The sequence below is a fragment of the Anser cygnoides genome, chromosome 11, assembly GCF_040182565.1.
Source record: "Anser cygnoides isolate HZ-2024a breed goose chromosome 11, Taihu_goose_T2T_genome, whole genome shotgun sequence".
NCBI classification, from domain to species: Eukaryota; Metazoa; Chordata; class Aves; order Anseriformes; family Anatidae; genus Anser; species Anser cygnoides.
The window spans coordinates 7,978,474-7,999,419 of NC_089883.1; the positions used below are offsets into that span (position 1 = coordinate 7,978,474).

Genomic DNA, 20,946 nt, shown 5'->3' on the forward strand with positions numbered 1-20,946 from the left:
ATCAGAAGGGAAAAACAAGCAGAAATGCACTCAGTGTCATTTTGAGACGTTTGCTTGAAATTCATGCCAGGAAGTTACAGCAACAGAAAGATGCTGGAACAAGTTTTTATCTTGCTCATCAAATTTCTCACCAACTTTCCATGACGGTTCCAGCACCATCCACCAACATCAACTCAAACAAGTCCCCAGCCTTATGCTTGCCGTCACCTGCAGGTTGGCACAGAAGCTTTAAGTCACAGAAATGACTTCTCCCAGGGACAATACAGACACAAGACACAGCCTCTAAGACACATCCTCGAGCCAAGCCCTGCACATTGCAAAGCAGCTCCTCCCTACCCCTGGAGCACCCAACCATCCTTATGTGAACGCTCAAGGAGAAACCAAAGTCTGCCACTCACCTGGCACCCCACTGCCTCTACATCACACGTATCCTTGCTAGTTTAATAGGATAATTGTCCCTAATAAAGGGACAACAGTCCAACACGCAAACAAGAGGACAACTTGCATAGCCAAGCAGCAACAGCATGTTCTGAAATGAGCACTGCAGCCACATCAACCTTTTAGTTCCCTGAGAGATAAGACTCCTAATAAAACTCCTTCCGCTGAGTGCCGAAGCCTGCCTTGACAAACCCTACCACCATCTCCCAGCAGTACCACCTTGACCATTTTGAGCTACAAAACCCAACAGGTTGTCAACCGAGTTCAGCAGCAGAGATACAGGAGCAAGAGCCACACCTGAGCAATGTTCACACCACAACCGTAAATCCCACCCTCTGCACCCTCCCGAAGATACAAACAAACCAGGCTCCCCACACGTGGAACATCTCGTGAAGAAGTGGACTATAGGACGTGTCATTGTGAATGTTTATTTATTTTGTCTTCAAAGAAGAGACCTGATGCAGCTGTTTCGTTAGAAAATAAAGTGTTTATTAAGAAACTAGACATTGAACACCCCTATAGTCTCTGTGAAAAGGGACCGTCCCATTTCCCATTAGCACAGGATGATAGTTATGGCAAGATAAGAATGCTCAAAGATGGAGGAGTCTCATTGACAGAATATGAGGTAATGATTTACAATAATTAAAAATAAAATAAAATTGAAAAAAAAAAAAGAAAAAAAAAAAGAAAAAAAACATCCTTAGACTTGCTACTTAAAGCCACCAATCGGAAACGGCCATGACTGGCTTTCGTTTTCAGCAGTAAGGAACCAGAGACTGTAACTGGTGTTAAACAAATTGAGACATCGATCACAGTGGGGAGAACTGCTTTAAATTATGCTGTACGGTCTGGAGGATTTCTTCTAAGCAGAGATGGACCTGAGCTGCAAAATTCAACCCTTCCTCTGCTAGGGTGTTTGGGTATAGGCTTCTGGTTCAGGCCCACGGATGTGTCTCTACGACTGATATACACAGTTGAGAGCAGAGTCCCCTGAACAGTGCTAGGGAGAGGAGACAGTTCAGACGGACGAGACATCCCCAGGTCGGGTGGGCGACTCCCAGGAGATGGGGAATTCAGTTCAGACAAGCACCCAGTGATTCGCACGCTTCGTGAAGCTCCTCCTCACTCCGTGAATCCGCAGAATTGAGGTGTGAGTAACGAATGGCCGCGGCTCCTCTCTCGCGGTGCACCTCTCGCATTTCCAGCTCCGATGCGGGCAGGAAACATTGCTGGAGTTTGGTCGTGGTTTCTGAAGTGATCCAACCCGAACCAGGCCTCCTCGTCCTAACGCAGGTGCCCCCCTACGGCACGTCCGTTAACTTAAAGCAATCTGCCACCGTTTCTCCCGTACTCTTCTATTGCACTTTACCTTTTTGAGTGAGTGAACCAGGAAAAGAAGCAAGAGAATGGAACATTCCCGGGGACATCCCTATGAGAAAGCTGATTAAAAAACCTCCTGGCCATCTCCAGGGCGGTTCACGTAGGGCACGTGTAAAGGCAGGGAGAAGCAGAACATCCCATTCTGAGGCTTCTGCCCAATTCTGGTGGACAGGGACCAGGACTCTTTCCAGTGGCAGCGACCCCTCAGGGCTGGTGATTTGCAGACATCCCTGGAGTGATAAGGTCATCTCGGGCCACCGAGAAGGCAAGAAAAGCTGAGTGGCTGGTGAGCAAGCTCCTGGTTCAATACTCCTCTCCGAAAAGGATCTGGCCAAACCTGAAGCTTTCGGGATTTTGTTTTTTCTCTAGAGAAAATCCTCTTTGCTTATAGGTTTTCACCGATACGTGTGAGCAAATCTGTATTTCCCCATACACGTGACATCCAGAGAGTCCAAGGAAAACCCTGCAAGTTGCCACGAGGGCAGCTGACTTCTCTTGAGGACAGGATCAAAGGGTTTATTTTTCCATCTGAGAGGCTTTGGATGAAGTAAGACAAAAGTGGGAAGGGAGAGGGGGAGAGAATACAAATACCGGCCAGAGAACAAGATCGATATTCCTGTTTATGCCACAGAAGAAGCAACAGAATACTTATTTTTCCTCCCCTTCGGTCGGTCTGCCTCGAGCTGATCGTTCTGGGAACGTGACTGGGTTACAATCAATCTCTACTTGGGTGGGAGTACAGGGGAGAGCTAAATGGGGCTGGAAAAGGCCCAGCAACTGGGACCTGCGTGTGCCTGATACGATTTTCCACTTTGCTTACTGCCCTAGTCCTGGCAAGGACACGGACCCTCCTGCGCTATGGATTCTCCATCCATGCGGGAAGTCCAGGCACCTCCTCAGATAAAGCTCATCACTCAAGCAGCAGGGAGAGACCAGAGCACGACAACGATATAGTCAGATCCAACGAGCTGCTCTAACACACAGACAGACAGACAGACAAAAAAAAGCCTCCTAGAATATGTGCACTTCAAAGATAACCACATCCTCTTCCCATCAGAGAAGTAAGATTTTCTTTCCGTTATTATTCCTTCCAACATTATTTTCTGTGCAAGAACTGGGAGCGGGGCTGCCTTTGCTCTTACCAAAAGTCTTCGTTCTGCTTTAGTTTCTTCCAGGCTCCCGCCTCAGCTCGCTCTGGGAGACCTCCCATCGCGGTGCCACAGTAAGAGGTGATGGCGGCATTCACTGGGTGTTGCGAAGACACAAGCTTACAAGGAAAACTCCAAGCAGGGAGGAGGACATGACTAAAGATGTCAGTTTGGTTGGCTTGGTTGGTTTTGTTTTGTGTTTTATTTTAAAGCAAAAGTACAATTATTTACTGTGTTATTAGGATGACTCCTTTCAATTGAGTTTAATTTTCTTTATTTGCTCTCATTGCTGCTGTTGTGCCTTGCAGGAATATTTAACGAACACAGCGACCATTGGAGGAAAGAACAGCCCTGTTATCTGGTGACAGAAAACCACAGTTTCAGTTGGCTTTAACGTGTGTACAGGCAGGGCTGTAGAGTCCTATTAGGAGGAGACCTCAATCCATACAGACCACGCTTACTGCTTCCCACCATTTTGAGGGCACAGCCTATAAACTTGACATCAGAACAGGGACTTTTAAGGAGTTTTTAAAAGCCATGACGTCCTTTGCTGAAATAAACACTGACATCCTCAACATAAATGCCTTGGTTAAGAGGTTTGGAATGTCCAGGGAGGCTTATTGGATTCAACATAATTTCTCTGAAACCTAAAGGGGGAAAAAAAACAGAAAAAAGAAAAAAGCAAAATAAAGTAAACGAAAAAACAAAAAAGAGCAAAACTAGAAAAAAAGAGAGAGATATCGACACACATATAATTATTAAAAAAGAACCAAATGAATAACCAGCAAACGGCTGCAGTTAAATTAAAGCCAAAATGCCCTCTCTGGGCAGGGCTATCTCGCTCTCTCTTTCCACCAGGACCAGGCAATCATTTCACCTGGTGCATGCAGGCACGACTGCTCTGAGGATAAGGGGCATGCAAGCAGTCTGGATGGAGAACCGGGAACAACTCTCTCCTAGAGGTTCCCACTAACCAAGGGTGGAAAAGTCCTAGTTCCTATCTAGTCCACCCTTCCTTCTAGACAGGGAGTGAGGAAAGTGGAGGATCCTTCTTATATCTTACTCTTCTCTAATAGTTTATGTATTCTGGCTTAACATTTCTGAAGCAAAAGGGTACCATCACGAGGCTGGGGAGACCTGACTCTCACAACCCCTGAGACTTCCTTAGCCTCGGCTGTCCCATGTGCCCTGATACCTGGAATGCTAGAGGCAACTTCTTCTTGGACAACCCCACATCTTTAGAAGTAATTTGAAGGTTTAGGATTTTCCAGAAATATTGGCCAGATGAAAAGGAAAAATAAGTGGAGCAGAGAACACATGCATCCACCTTCCTTCAGTCACAGCAAACTTAGTGAGCAAACATAATGTTTTCAAGGACAGTATTAACCATCTCTTCGTAATGCCCCTGCGTTAGGATGTTGTGGCCAGGGAAACCCACTACTGGGGGTTTCTAATGTTTCTAACATAGAAATTATTCGATGTTCTTCACTACTGAAGATGAACATTATTTCCTGAAGTTAGATGCAAACTTTCAGGACTTGTGAGAGAATAGTTCTCTGGGCTGGAGGGAGCAAACCTGCTGTGGAACACTGGGTAGGACCCCAGGAGGGAATCCTTCTTTGCTAAATACATCCTATTTTTGTGCTAAATCCTGCAAGTTTCTTGCAGAAAATAGTCGTGTTTTTCTTCAGGTGTCAGCTCATCAGTTTTACATTACTTCCTCAGACACCCATTTGTAGTAGTATTTCTACAACTGAGTCCATCCCAGTGGAACGGGATGAGACATGGCAGGAATAGGCAGATGTCACTGAAGGCAGCTGCTAAAGCTGCAGTGAAGTTGCTCTTGGCTCAGAGCAGGTATGTAGAACATAACAGGTTTTTACACCAGTTTTCAAAATCCTCAGTGCAAAGCCATTGAGATGCCAGGCCCAAGGCACACATGGCAGGAGCCATGGGATTGCTCTAATCTGTCCCAAATTCTTATGGACCCAAAGGGTTTTTCCAAGAAAATTAATGGGATTACTTAGCTATGTGACTGCTCTAAAAAATGGAAAAGTTCCTGTTCCTCACACGGTCACAGGATCCTCGACACATCAGGTAAGTCAGCCCCAGTCTGGCATCATTAGGGCAGCATGAAGCAGCCTGGAGGTCCTTGTGAATTGATCTCAATAGGAGAAGTGCCTTCCACTAGGCTAGGAATGGAAAATTAATCTGAACCAGACAGATTTTTTTTCTTATTTCTTCTATTACCCTTCTATTTCTCTTTCTTTTCTGTACTATCTTGTTCCATCAGCTCATCAGACACATGCCTCTTTTGATGAACCTGAGGATGCAGACAAAAGCTGTTTGTTTGGTTTAGAACTGCTTAAACCTGTTTGGGGAAAACTATCTGTTATTCTCAGTGGCCCTGATGGACTAATCCACAGGGGAGAGTAAGACAGGCTCAGCTTCAGTTCATGTGTCATGAACAAGATTCATAGGCAAATTCCAAGTGCTGAAATATCACTAGTAGTGAGAAAGAGCCTAGCTCAACTCTCAGAGCCAAAGCAGAGTTTAAAGTGCTGATGCTTTGAAAAGTGTATGTAAACTAGTCCATTTCTTATCAGAGCCACTGGGAGACAAATAAACATGGCATCCCTGAACGTCACTATTTATCCTGTTTTGTTTTTCATAATATAAATATACTTTATGGTCACCAAAGGATAGCTGGGAAAGTCTATACTCAACAATATCAAGTATCTCTGAGGAGCACTCCCGTCTGCTTTATTTTCTTTGCATTTCTTAGCTCTGCTAAATTAAGGCAATTCCACTTCTGCTGTACCACGTGCAACAGACCTAAAAACCCACTGGGGACACACAGCCTCGGCAAAGGGACATGTGAAAGATCAGCAAGACTTAAGGCTGGGAATGCCAAGGGCTTTGCTCTTGGTTGTCAACACTAAGCTCAGAATCCCAGCTGCAGGGACCTCTGTTGATGGCAGGGTGTTTGTGGGGTGGGACTGGGGTAGGGGTTATCCCATAACTGACATGCAGTCGCTAGTGAGGGACAATGAGGGACGTGGCAGGAGGATAGCCTCTATTTCTGAAGCTAGGGGGCTGAATGCACATACTGATGACTTGGGAAAACAATGAAGCATCGTTCATTTTGGCATTCTTTCCTGATTTATTAAAGTTCCCAAAGTATCTGAAAAAAATACATGCTTCTTGCCTGACTGATCATTCCTCTTTCCTCACTCTTATCTCCCATACTGTACTGCTACCTTCACCCCCATTCTCTTGTATGGAGCAGAAACCAACAAGGCTCTTGCTACGTTTCACTATCAGATGTGAGATGGATGATGTTCGCTGAGATGTCCGGGGTTAGAATGGGTGAATCTCAACAGGTTCAGAGTTTGGATTCTGCAATGACAAATGTAATCTTTCCACTATCAAAGTTTTTAGATCATAAAATAGTAGTTTGGAAATGTCTTAAAGAATGGGCTTTTTTGTTTGTTTGTTTTGCCCCTTTTCCCCCTCCCCCCAAAATAACAACAACAAAAAAAAGCATTCACCTTTTTGGAAGGTTGGGGAAATCTTAAAAATAATTCTTTTTGTGAAGTTTCACATTTGTCAGTGCCAGTTGAAAACTGGGAGAAAAAAAATACTATCTTTGATATTGGTTGCAGATTTGGAGGGAAGCTCCTATATATAAGCCTGAAAATAGTGAGGAGGTTAAAAAAATAAACAATAATAAAAAAATCACCAAACAAAACAACCAAATAAAAAAAAGAACTGACAAAAATAAAAAATAGAAAACCACTGTAGATTCAAAGTAAAAGTACTCCAAACACCTACAAAATTGGGAAGGGTCTGACAGATTAAACTTTGCGCCTGTCCCTGTTCTAGGGAGACCACATTTTATATTAAAACTTTATGCTGTCTGTCTTTCCTAATAGTCATGGTATGGGAGTGGAATAAATGTATGGAGAGCGTTGGAGAACAGGGGAGGAGGAATGAGCTCAGATTTGCTGTGCAGCTCTAACAGCTTGAGATGGAAAGGGCACATGGGGCATTTCTCTAAGCAGGCTGGGGGATGTGGCAATGAAAGGACAAGAAGATTGAAGGCAACCAAACCATGCAATCAGTTTTTGTCTTCAACCCTGGCCATCCACTTAGTCCTCCAGAGCCGTCTTGAGTTTCCCAACACCCTGACTGGTGAGTCTCAGCCACTCCTCCCCATGCACATACCCAATCCAGCCTACGGACAGCACCTTGCAAGGAACGCCCTGCCTGCGCTGACTTACAGCAAGACTAAGGAGACAAAAGAGAAAATTTCACCTCGCCATCACTGTTTGCTTTCCAGTAAAACTGCAACTGTTCAAACATTCGCCTGAGATTGCTCCAGGCCACGTGAGAAGAACATCAGGGAATGGGGCGTGCAGAAGGCAAGAGAATGACGCAGAAATGATGCACAACTCACGGCAGCCCCATCCACCACGGCGGCAGGAGTGGGACAGCCCAGTTTTGAAACCCATGGGTAGAAACTGCTCTTAGAAAAAAAAGCAGCATAAATTGCTGTGGGAATGGGTGAGAAAAGTAACGGGATGTCATACAATGCCTGGCAAGAATGGATTAATTAAAAATAGCAAATTAGGGGCAACAAGCTGGCCAAACACAACACTGCTATCCAGACAGAGTGACAGAGCTTTGATGTCTCTTCTATGTTACAGCAGAATTTGAGATATAAAGGAAAAGCAATAGGAGACTCCAACACCAGTGTATGTTATCTTTGTCTATGCACAGATATGAAGCATGAATAGCATCAAAGGAGGCATGAAAACCATCGAGCCTGGACCGCACCCAGAGCGAACAAAACAACCATCCATCTAGTCAAAGCCAGGACCGCTATATCTATACCTAAGGGGAACACAACGCAGCAATCCAGGTTTCCTGCCACGGTTGGGTTCATCTGCAGGGCTCTGATACAAAACCCTCTTTCTTTCTCTCCCTCAACACGTAACAGGGTGAGAAGTAGCCCAGCCTGAGGCTTCGCTTGCCACAACAAGGCAGGTCACAGCAGCCCAGCAGAGGCACACCACGAGGTTCTCCACAGAGCTCTCAGCTGCAGACAAGCACGTCATCTCAAATCAAACAGCCTGGCCCTCCTCTCACTTACACCAGCTCATCACTGTTGACCACAGTGGAGAACTGCAAGACATTTTAGCCCGCAGATGAATTTCACGCCAATACACAGACCTCAAGCAGATCTTCGAGTAGACAACAACACTTTTAAGGTTCACAGAGAGGTTCTCTGAGCTATAGATGTGCTTATGGCTGTTCATTTTCACGGAAACAGGGTCCTTATCCCCCTCCACAGCAGCTCACCTTGTACTGTTGTTCATTTTCCATGGCTTAACCTCACACATTAGAGTCTCCCACTTTAGTCAGTGAGACCTCACACCACTGGAAACCTCTTGGGGATGTGCTAGGTGGAGCTCTAGCTATGGTTTGTGGCATCTTCTTCTTCTCCACAACCCAAAATCATGAGCAGAGGATTGAGGCACCGTATATGTTTTTGAGAACAGGAAAGGGAAGAGATGGGCTAAGAGCAAGAGAAACAGCAGAAGCAAATGGATCCAGAAGATCCCGTTTCCACACAAGTTTCTCTTATGCTTAAGTAAAGCTAAGGAAGGGATAGGACAACACTGCAGACACCCAACAGCTGAACAATGTTCCTTGAGAAAAGGGCAGTGCTCATGGCTTTCCATGCAATAAACTCTGTAAAACTGTGTAAGACTCATTAAACCCTTGGTCGGAGGAATTCCAGCATCCGTAGCATTTCTGCTGTTGCTGCCGTTAATGTGAGCCATTTCTATATTAGCTGGGATCACAAGTTTGTTTTCTCTGGAACTCCTTCATGGATGGAGGAGTTCCAAGATACTAAACGATGTAGCCTGATAGCTCGGGAGGCAGAGCTCCAAGATTCCCCCACAATTCCCCTCAGGAAAAGCCCCATAGTGGGAAAGTGCTTACCAGGGTATAAAATTTAAAAATATAAAATAAAATAAAAAAGGAAGAAAAATACAAAAAAGTCTATTTAAGACCAAGGACAAAATAAAAAGGCTATTTTTAGGCCTGCTGCAGCATCTGAGATGCCCTGTGATTTGAGTTGAAGCTATCCTCCCTGTCCAGAGGCACAGCCAATGCTTTCCTCCAGACTGCACAGAGGTGCAGCTATTTAAAGCCACTCGGAGGCCCACTGCATGATGGAAAGCAGCCAGATCAGTTGGGCCTCTTCGGTTTTGTTTTCATTAGATTGAAGCCAGAGTATGTGGAATTATTTGTAGGAGGACCAGGGAAGGGGGACGGGCTGGGCACCCAGCAAGTTCCACCATAACATGCAGAGGTTAGCCTCACCTCAGTTAAATTGTACAGGGTCAGTGAAGGTTTCTGAGCAAAGAGGATGCCTTATTCTGTCCATCATGACACCAACCGCCATACAAAGGTGCATGGCAAAACTCTTGAGGTTTCCAGGCCAGCCATGAGAACAAGCTGCAGGAAAGCTTCCAAATGCCTGAGAGCTTGGTGGTAGCTTATAAACTGGGTGCTATCAGGCTACTCTGCCCCTGTCCTTCTGTGTGCTTGCACCAGTACATCACAGAGCCTTCCCCTCTATAGTTCTCACCGACTCGAGCATCAACAGTGTCTCCCTGCCTCCGTAAATCCCCATTTCTCACAGTCATGCTCTTCCTCCGCCTCTGAACTCCACAAAGCCCACAGGACCCAGCATCAAAGATCCCATCCCATCAAGTAATACCTTATTTTCATATCACTTTGGTTTTCAAATACTTTTTTTTTTTTTTGGCCCTCGGAGTGCTGCCAATTTAAGAGCTGCGCACCGTTTCGCAAGAGCTTCTCATTTCCACTTTGCCTGACAGGTAATCGCGTCCCTCTGTTCCCCAGCCGCTTTAGATAGCAGGAGTTACCCTGAGCGTTTTACACGGAGCTATTGAAACCACCAACTACTCTGCTCAGCGATGAACATCCGCCGAGAAAGAACCTGGTCAGGCTCGTGCTCCGTAATTGCTGATTAATTCCAATTACTGTACAGCCGATCCACCAGTACCGCAGATCGCCACATCAAAGAGCCAACCCGCAAAGGAAGCCCCTGAGTTAGAACAGCGACAGCCTCGTTGCAAACTTCTTTTCAGCCGGGGAGCGCTTCATAAACATTAATTTGTTACGCCTCGCTCGTTCCCTTGGGAGACAGGAGCTGTTGTATTCATTACGCAGATGGCAAAACTGTGGCACGGGATGGGAACGGAGTTTGTCCGAGGTCCCCAGAGGAATCGATGCCAGGGCGCGAGCAATACACAGGGAACAGCCCCAGCTCCTGGGTCCCGTCCTGTCCTTGAGACCTGGTGCCTGGAAGGGGGCAGGAGAGCTCAATAAAGCCAGATGGTCAGGACGTGAGCGCAGACACCAAAGGAGATGCATACGGTGGGTAGGAAAGCACAGAGCTCTGCAGCCTGCAGCTGGGACCAGACGGCTCCGACGATGCTCTCCTGCTCCTCAGCGAAGATGAGGCTGGCAGAGGAGCTGATCAAGGGCCAGAATAAATTCTCACTCGCTCAGGTCTCTTTAGTCTGCCATCTGCTCCAGCAATACCTGACTTCATCTGGAAAGGCCAGAGCTGCCTTCCAGGAAGCCCAGGAGCAGTACAAGCCCAAGAGCCTGACGTGTCAGGACAAGCTTCCTTTGGGAAAGAAGATTTAATAGAGTTTGCAAATCAAGGCTGGAAACTGAGGAGCGCTAGGGATCCCAGTAGGCAAGGAGGCACAGAGCGCTACAGAGGAGTTGTAAATGGGAAGAGGATGAGCTGAGGGCAAAAAAGCACTGTGAGAGCAGCAGGGAGCCTCGAGGAATGAGGTTTTGTTGATTTTTTCAGCTCTTTGGATTCAGGGCTGTCTGGTATTGTTGTCCTTCATCTGTGTTTCTCCAGCACTCCTACTCCACTGATTGTTTTGGAAATGAATGCTACCACCACAACTCTTCTTTCCTTCATAATTGCCCCACTAGATGGTTCTTAAAACAAGTTGCACCGAAATATCTTAGAAGAGTATTATTAAGCTTTTAAGATGGGAGATCCTGACTCCATAGCTTCCTTCAAGACCAGGTTTTGGTACCTGCCAACAGGTGGGAAGCTCTTGAACATGCATCCCAGGGCACTCCTAGGACTGAGCTTTCACCAGATGAAGAGAGGACAGCAAGCAGAGGAACAAAGCTGGTGCTAGGATCATGCTGCTCCTAGGGAACACTGTTGGTAGCACCAACTGAAAAAGTGGCTGATATTTGTGGTGGACTTCATTCTGCAGGAGGGGAGAAAAGGCACTGCTCCCACAAAACACGTGGAACTCAGCAAATATTTGCAAGAGAAGGTCTGAAAACCCAGAAAGACCCTTTTCAGTGCTGCCAGCAATGAGAGGTGAGGTGGGTGGGGAGCCCCCGAACTGCCGACCCAGGGTAACTTCTGGTGTCTGCCATGCCAGGAGACCCTCACTCCTCCCTGCAGCACACAAGGAGCTGTGCAGAGCAGCAAGGTCCTGCCCATCACTGCAGGGCAGCAAATGAAGGCCAAACCCCAAATACGCGGCGTCTGTAAATGAGGCGTTTCCATTCAGAGGGAGAAAGACCAGGCTTTCTTTCTTGTAAGATTTTTCCAGCAAGCAGCCTAGCAGTGAATTTTTTGCTCTGGCAGTCAGATCCAAGCTTAATAAACTACACGACTGCCAGACCAGTCTTTGACCCAGTTTCATTTTGGGTCTGAAACTAAGTCTCTCTCATTGAGTCACCTAAACGTACAAGGTATTTAGAGCACTGCAGCCCAATCTCATTTCACACCTTACAACTCCGTGTGAGCCTTTGTGTCTGTCCCACTTGTATCATGGCACTTGCTGATCACATCTCAGCACAGACAAGGGACAGAGAAGGGGCTGAGCTGTCAGACCTGCGGACAGGGAGGCACTGCAACACAGAAAACTCTGGGAATTAAACTGCCCAAACCTCATTTTCCTTCCACCAGAGGACTGCACGCTTGGGAAAAAGGGAGACAGCTCTACTTAAAAAAACGCATTCTTTCTTCTCCTCCACCATCCGTCATGCAGCAGGCAGAAGTCCTGCCTATCACCCCAGCAGGGCACGTCCTCCTTGAAGCAAGAGCTGCCGGAAAGTGCCAGAAGGAAGCGGGAGCTGCTGTGTGCAGGACGCGTGGGCTGGCCCATGGGCAGCGTGTACGTGGAGCACGTGGCAGGGAGCAGGGGGACGCGGAGCGGTGCACGGGAGCCGTGAGCACGCACGTGTGGGGCTGGGAGCTCAGCCCTGCCGAGCATTTACTCTCGCTTTACATTACGGGTTTAATGGCTTTTAACGGGAGACTTTGTAAGCGATCAGGAATCCGAACAAAAGGAGCTGGGGGAATAATTATTCTAACCAGGGGAGCTAAAGAACATGGCAAAATCGTGTGCTGAGCAATCATGCTAATTAAAGGCACCCAGAAGAATCGGGATAGAAACGCCAAATGGTTTTCACTCTGCTGCCCTAATCCACTAACTGCCTCCTCGCCTTGACTCCCACCAGCTGTGGGAAGGACGGCTCTGGGTGAGTTGGCTCGTAGCAATAAAGAGACCGAGCTAAACAAGTGCCACGGGGGACCCAGTGCCCTCTGCACCGAAGGGCTGAAGCAATGCATGGCCTGCCAGATCGACCAGCAACTTCTCTGCACCGCCAGGCTGGGGGAGCAGATGCCCCTGCAGTCCCTGGCTGAGCACCGAGGTTTCAAACACACTTTGCAGAAGATGAGCAGCTGCTGGCAGATACCAGCACAAGGCTTAGCACAAGCCAACGGTGACCACCCGTGTCCTTTTGTGCCAGTCAGCCCTGCAGCGTGATCACTTCTCTGTAACGGCCATGGCTTTCCAAGGGATAAAGGTATCTTCTAAGCAGTGGAGATCATCCTGATCTTCCAGTGCTTAAACTGACAGTCCTCGTGCCGAGTTTTCATGCCACGCTACCATCTGAAAAGCAAGAACGAATGCTACAACATGGGAAATTTTTCACCCAGAGAAAGTGGAGACTTAGAAGATGTCCACATCATAAGGAAAAGAAATGAACGTACAATTGCTCCAACAGGCTGGAGGCTTTACAGAAACAAATAAAATCTTTCATGGCCTCAGCCTGGTGAAAACCCAAGCCTGATCCCTCAGGATCTGCTGGGTGTGACCTTTTGGGGATGTCAGGGTGAGACCTTCAGACTGTGTCGGAGCCCAATAGGTCAGCACTTGCCAAGGCAGGTGTGTGCAGGGAACACGACACAGCGATGCATTCCCATGCTGAGTCCAGGGAAGGTCTCAGTCCTTTCCAACCCCTTGGGAAGGTCCACCTCTGATACCTGCTCCTGGGAGATATGAATGCTTTCTTCCCTGGTTGTGCAGACCTGGGTTTTGTTGCAGCAGTTCCCGGTGCTGGCACAGGGTATAAGTTATGTGTAGGAGAGGTGGGGCAGCAGAACACCCATGCTAACAATTGCCATCAGGTAACAGCTTACTATTTAAAAAGCAATGGTTTGTTTGTTAATCAACGGGTCCATTAACATGGAGCAAATGCCTCTCTAATGGACACCCACAGGATCGCAGGCTGAACTATTTGTGTGCAGCATCTTTTGATTGATTCACCCTAAAGATCATCAAGTAAATGAGAGAGGATGTAATATTTCTCCAGGAAGCATTCCGCAGCGGATACATTGATTGCAACGCTCAGCCAGCTGCCGCGTGCCAGTCTCTTCTTAAAGAGACTTCGTGTTTGATTCGTTGATTAAATATTTCAGAACTGCAAACAAATCAGGGGCATTGATTCACTTTTGCCAGATGCTTGGTCCATGGAAAGCTGGTATCCTGCCAAGGAGGAGGATGTGAGTGGCCAGTGCCCAGCCTGCTCCCATCTCCCTGCCCTCGAGCTCACGGTACAGGTCTCACAGTCCTTCCCCAGCCAAACAGGTCACTGCCATGCTTCTGCTTCTCTGCCTCCTCCCACCACCACTAAATCCTTGGCCCAAGCCAAGGGAGCCTGCTTGGTGGCACACCAGGAGCACAGAACTGTTGACTCAAGTATTCAACTCTACTTGTATCTTAAGCTGCAAAGTAACGGTCTGTTTTGCCAGCCAAAGCCTCTCTGACTCCTGCTCTGTCACCACAATGAATCTATTTTTAATTGAAAGCCCTGTGATTGCCCAACTGGACAGGAGGAGGTAGGGATGAGAACGGAGACTATCCCGAGAACTAAGGAAGAAAGTCCAGAACCCACGAAAAAAAGAGCAATGAAATGACCAGTGAGAAATTTGCCACCCCAGCACTCCCAGCTGGCAGAGATGGTCCGCGAGCCGAGAGCTAAGTACTTGCTGCAATTTTAATTTTGCAAAAGCAGGTGTGGTTTTTTGTTGTGTTTTTTTTTTTTCCCTACAGATCAAACACTGGACTGACACTTCCTTTATGAGCTGCTGCAAAACCACCTTCTTCTGAAAGTGCCCTGCAAAAACGCCACGACGCTGCCAGTTCCTGAGCAAGCCCTGCCACTGCTCGCCCAGCCGCAGCCCTAATGGAGCTGTCACAGCCGCCCTGGAGGAGCCCAGCAGGGCCAGGAGAGCCAGGCTGCTGCCACCTCCTCAGAAATGACACGCTTCTTTCGCATGCAAATGAAGCACACAAACAGAGCAGACCCTCCTTTTCCCCTCTGAGCTACTCATAAATGACGGCGGCGAAGGGTCTTGGAGGCAGGCGCGGCACGTGCAGGTGGAACACGGAGGTACAAAGGACCGAGCATCTAATTGGAGGCAAAATGAGAAAGCTAAACACTCACCCGGGTCCCACGGGGAGACACAGCTAACCCTCCCCTCCGGAGATAAGCTCCATCAAGAGAGAGTCCAGCCTGCTGGGATAATGACTCCTTGAGGCATATCAGAGGTGCCAGCATCTATAAATGGGGGCCTTTCTCTGCTGTAGCTTCCATCCTTTCTCCCCTTCAGTACTGGCAGGAGAAAAAAAAAAAAAAAAAAAAGCGCCTGCAGGTCCCATTCAGGCTGAACTACACGTGCCATCGCCGTCTCACAGCCAGGCAACAAGGGAAGGGCTGCAGGTATAAGCTTGGCCGGGGATGCTCAGCTCCTGCCCCCATTTCCTTTCTTTTCAAAGAAAACAAGATTGAGTTTGTATTGACTACTGAGAAAACGAGACAACATTATACAGGACACGACCCTCCACAATCAAATTAGGTCATTGTAACACCATAACCAGCACAGAATACGTAGCTGTGATAGCGCATAGGATCAAGGAGAATGTTTTTATGCAGCAAATATTAAAAGACAAAAGGAAAATGAATCACATCAGGACATCAAGCGAAACCAGAACATAAGTTTGGAGGGGCAGGAACAAGCAGCACGCCTGTCTCAAGGCTTCCCTCACTAAACCTCCCTGTGCACCCTGCTCAGGCTGGGTTGCCGCTTCTCAGAGCTTGCCATTAGAAGCACAGCAAGTGCTGGCAAAGAGTTTTGCCACCTCCCGCACAGCTCCCTTGCTTCCCCTCCCCACAGAGCTGACTGTTTCCAAAAGAGCAAAGCCCCTATTCCCAGAGCAGCTTTCCAGCCACGGCCCCCACTCTGTCAGCAAAACAGCCGGCAGCAACATACCCAAGGTGCTGATTTCAGGAGTGCTGAGATCTGTTTCGATAGGGGACTCAGCGTCCTACATTTGCTTTAGGTCACCGCTTCTGCATCTATATATAAATGGCACACAGATCATCAGAAAATAAAAACTGAAGGCATGGTCCAGCTACATAGACTTTGCCGTCATGGCTTGGCACCCAGCTCTCCTCCTGCCTCCCACGCCCAGCTCACGTCTCTCAAAATGTGTTGTCCTGAGCTCTCAGTCTCTCGCAGGAAAGCCCTTATCACCCAAACTATCACCAACAGAGGCCAATCCATAAAGCTGCTTCAACAGGGTGGGATAACTGGGCGTGACAGCAGCGGCATTCACTGCTGCTCTAGGACTGAGAAGATCTAGATGTGGGGGGCCTGGGCTCCACACGAGCTGGGAGGTAAGCACTGCCATCCAGGCAGGTCCAAAGCCAGCTCAGCACAACTCTCCCAGCACCTGCTCCTCCCTGTCGAGTGGAGGAATATGCACTCATACAGTCATCCTGCTAAGCACGGGAGGGAGGACACAAAGCTTCCTAAAACCCGAGATTTACATACCAGTTTGCGGCGGTGGTTTCCCCACCGCGTAACGAGTACATTAACTTCAGCCAGCCTGATTCTCCAGAGATGACGAGATGGAAAAGAATGATCGAAGTAAACTGTGATAGAGTTTTTGATTAAGAAGCTGTTGATCAATAAAAGTTGTCTGCAGGGCACAGAGTGTTAATGAGCTACCATTCCTTCAGCAGAGCAACACCTGAGCCCGCACTACCTGCTCAACACAGCCCACGGAGGTCAGCAAGACTTCGCTACGCTTATTCCCCAGGACTGACCATGTGAGAACACGGGCCACTGGGCAGGTAGAGAGACCTCAGGTCTCCCCTGCCCTCCTTGTTGTTAAAAGGGTGACGGCGTAAGAAGGAAACAATACGACTTTAGAGAGGAATTTGGCTCGAAAGAGAGGAATGAAAAAGCTTAACAACCTGATTCAAGGCTTGAAATGCTATGTTTGGGGGGTGGGCGAAAAGAAAGTGAAAAGGCATTCATAACCTTCTCAGACAGCTCCATTAATTCAAAGAGGCCTTCCGGCTCTGCAGCCGTAGCACCAGCACCCAGCACATCTACAGGGAACAGCAGCTCAGGAGCAGGAGGGAGCAGCCAGCCAGGCTACTTGTCCCTGCAAACGGTGATGTGATGCTCAAAATGAGCCACAGCACGGCCCACAATTGCTGTCATGCTATTGTGCCCCCAGCAGTGATGTAGCCGCTAAGAAGTATTAGGTGTTAATACTTATTAATGTCTTAAATTAATCCCAAAAGGTTCCAAAGCATTAACGAGTGGACTTCAGAAAGGGTTTCTCATAATAATGCAGCCACCTGTTTAATAGCACACAGCAGCAGGGCTGCACAAGGGTTTCAGAGAGCGGGTGGAAAGAAGAGCTTCAGATTAAAGCTAGAGAAAAGAGACCAGGCTTTCATGGGCAGAGACAGAGAATATCATTATGTCCACCCAAAATCAGCCATATCATTGTAACTAATCATTTTACTCCTCCAGAAATATCCAGTGACCACAAGGAGCTGCTAGGATCCTTGTATTACATTTCTTCCCGAAGTTGTCTCCTCTGACAGCCCAACAAAGCCTGCCTACGAAAGGGATTTGTTTTCCCAGAACTCACTCAGCCTTCCCATCCTTGGAGGGTCTAGGGAGAGTTGGGAAAAAAACATAAACCGACAGACAGGATACTCTTTCCGGAGTGTCCCAAAGGAAACAGAGGGGATGAACACATTAGGATTTCTCCCCCAGTTTCTCAAATTCTCACGGAACTGGGGTTTGCAATTGTCCTCTGCAGAGACCATGTCAAGACAGATCATTAATACTACTTGATGCCGAGGATCTTTAGTATTAAAAAGCATAGCGATTACTTAGTCCAAATCTCTATATTATTCATAAGATCCATATCTCTCATAGATATAATATTTACGCTACTATGGGGAAATGTAATAAATAAGCCAATAAGCACTTCCTTCCTCCAGGTCAAGATGAAAGTCTGTATGCTGGAGAGCGATGCTGTCCTCGGGCAGCAAGGTTTGTATCCCAGGCTCCCCGCTCAGCTTCATCAGCCAGAAATTAAAGCCAAGGTAAAAAAATAACTGTTTTTCTTCCCAGCCCAGCAAAACTCTGACCAAGCAGGCCAGGAGGCAATGCCTAGGTGGAATGAGGTCAGCACAGCTCCTAGGAGGTCTCCAAGGGAAGATCTTTTCAGAATTAGTTGGCAGAGAAAGCAGAAACGTGTTAGGCTGTAGCGTGCCCCCCATGAAAGTGGAAAGAGATTATCTACCTGGAAAGGAGAAGGAAAAGTTCAGAATCCACGTTTTGTTGACTTGCTATGTACAGCCCCAAGAACTATTTCGTCCATCTAAACTCCTGCCTGCACTTGGCACCAGCCTGGCTGTGAAAGGACCTCGGGCGGTGTCTCAAACACACGCCGTGGTCCAGCAGGCTGAACGTGGGCCTGGCTGCTGGCTGTCAGCAACCCAGCGTGACCTTGAGCAAATCAATGTCTTTCTAGCTGCTTTCCCTCGTCCATAAAATGGAGATGAAGATTCTTGGCAGCCCCTTGTTGGGCTGGAAGGAGAAACGCATCTTTTCAGGAAGCAGTGGAAGTGCAGGATGCCAGGTCCCTTCTCTCCTTTAAGAATAGGGGAAAATATACCCCACCTCACTCATCTCTCAGATACACCCCACCTCCCAAATGCTCAGCTCCCTGCTGTGCTCTCAGCGAGGTTCCCCTGACATCTGGCTCTGCTGGGATCTGGCACGAGAACAGGACGGTCCCATCCCACCTCTGGAATTTGCCCAGGATTTATTTTTAACAGCAGCCCCGATTGTGAATGTCTGTGGTGGGATTCGCATGGTCTCACACTGATCTCTGCCTCTGAGCTAGTCCCACCCTGGCTGCGTGGATAGCTAGTAGCACCGAGAGAGCAGACGGTGCCTTCGCCCTCATCCCGAACAAAGTGCTGAACACAGGGCACCGAGCATCCCATCTCCCTCCAACGTAGGAAGGGAGCCTCGGGGAGTCGCCTCAGACGGAACATCTCATGCTGTCCGGGGGCAAATTTGTTCTAGAGAACGGCACACTAAACACAGCCCGGAATTAGGCTTAAAATGACAATTTCAAAATTGTGGAGCCCTCTGCCAAGCTCTTTATGTCTTTCTGGCTTTGGATTGCGAGCAATGGGGTGGATCAGAAGCTGTGGCCGGTCCAAAGGAAGGCTCGGAGAGCGGGCTGCAGCCTTCTGCTGCATCGAGACCTCAGCTATGTTTTGAGGCATGAGGTCCTTTGCTTTGGCACCCACATGGTGGCCATCGTTTCCCCCTGCTCGGCATTCCACATCAATTACAGTGCAGAGATGTAAAATGACTGATACTTTTAATACAAAGGCCCTGTCATTTATTTATTAGCTGGCGACAGGCCCCGCAGTCCAGGATGGATGCATTATAAATCAGCTGCATTTCTAACCATTAAAAATTCATCCAATTCATAATGTAGGACGCCAGTAATTTCCTTATTAGTGGTGAGTGTGAAGGATTTTTCTTTCTTCTCCCTTGGTTTTACTTCGCTTCTTTGCGTTCCCAAAGATCTTGCTCATCTGAGGATTAGCTCAGCTTAATCCTACAAAAGGGAGGTGGAAGGCTGGGGGAAGGGAGACCAGGGCTGAAGTCATTTTGTTCCAGTGTTTTCTTCTAATTGCAAATTTGCCATATAAACGTAGGAGACATAGCTGCCTTCTCTCCTAGTCACACTTACAGGAGTCAGAGAGACTGCTCATCCTGAATTTAAGAGATGCTTTTAGGGAAACGAGTAAAATAAATCCCTTTTCTTTGGCAAAGGGGGAAAAGGAGATATAGTGGTAGGACAGCGAAGGTTAATGTTAAAGTTTTTTAAATCTATTAGCGATATAAGAGCAGGTACCAAAATGCTATAAAGTGGTATATTTTTAGAAGATCAAATGTATGTATTATATAACATATATCATATGGAATATATATATAAATAGGTAGGCGTGTTAGCCGTTAGGCTCAGTGCTCCAAATCATTGAGAAAAATAGGTTAGTAGGGCTGAAAGGAAGGTGTGACATTTCTGCAGACGCATGACTGCTCCGGAGAACTGCTGCACCATCAGCACAAACCCAAACTTGGAGCTAACACCAGGAAATGTCTATGCCCAGCTGCAGAGCATCGCTGGCTGGGTACTGCACCCACTATGGACTATGCTTAGCTGCGGACAGCAGGACAGTCCGAGCGGTGATGTGGTACATACAGGCATCTTCATGCTCTCATTGAGTCTCTCTTTCTGTCTCTTAAACAGATCTGTTCAGGTAAGGGCAGGGAGAGAGGGCGTGAAGAGCAGTTTCAAACAGGGTTCAGCATTAGGTAACCCGCAGCCTGGTTGGGAACAAGCGTGAAGGAATGTGAAAATGGATTATGCAATAAACCCTGCCTTAATGGGAGACAAGCCAGGGCATCGGGAGCAATCCTTACACGCTGTGAATTCAATGTACTTTTCACCTCAAGACACTCGCACACAAATCTTGTGTCAGCTCCACATGGCGATGGGTTTGCTGAGTTCTCAGCGTGGTCGGCTCGCATCGGTAAACCATGCCGAGTTCAACAAGGCTAGTGCTTTACGCTAAACCATGGCGCACCAGGGATGCTCCAGGTCAGGCCTTCAGGAGCACAGCAGCAGAAGTACCTGGGTGCAAGTGAGAAGAGCACCCACTCGTGCCACCGCTACCTCGATGCAGCATCAGCATCCCCCATGCCACCGGCCCTGCTGGCAGCCATCCCACTCCCCCTGAAACACTCTGCAACCAAGAATGACTATTTCTACATTTCTCTTAAATGGTGAAGATCTTATCTTGTGGGTCTTCTGGCAGTTTTCAGAATTGAACAAAGTATTTTGATCTGTTTAGCCCAAAATCAGCACTCAAGTTTGTTATTTTTCAACCTCTCCCGATGATTACACAACTTCCCTGTTGGATCCTGGGCTGTACTTCTTGTCTAATAACTTCAGTGCTGTGTGTGCTGTTGTGCAAGCCTGCCCCAATTCCTAAACATTAGCAGCTATCTTTAATCAGGACTTGTAATTTAACTGGACAATGAACAGAGAATGAGAGCTTTCAATCTTCTAACCAGAAGACATCTCCTGTCTGACCACGATGATTTCCCCATGCACCTCTGAGCTAGATTATAAAC

The 20,946-nt window shown here is 47.6% G+C and overlaps 1 protein-coding gene across 8 annotated transcripts in view; it reads right to left on the reverse strand.

Moving 5' to 3' along the window:
• Nucleotides 1-20,946, reverse strand: part of NTRK3 (neurotrophic receptor tyrosine kinase 3) — a 197,421-nt gene that overhangs the window by 67,812 nt on the left and 108,663 nt on the right. The window contains exon 13 of one of the 8 annotated variants that reach the window (XM_013181910.3): nucleotides 897-3,613. The exons of 5 other annotated variants lie outside the window; for them this stretch is intronic. In XM_013181910.3, the coding sequence (XP_013037364.1) occupies nucleotides 3,495-3,613 (119 nt within the window). In that variant the 3' untranslated portion in view covers nucleotides 897-3,494. Of the gene's footprint in view, nucleotides 1-896; nucleotides 3,614-6,344; nucleotides 6,366-19,337; nucleotides 19,385-20,946 lie in introns of those variants that run through there. 2 more of the 8 variants (XM_067003872.1, XM_067003870.1) reach the window with 2 other exon arrangements.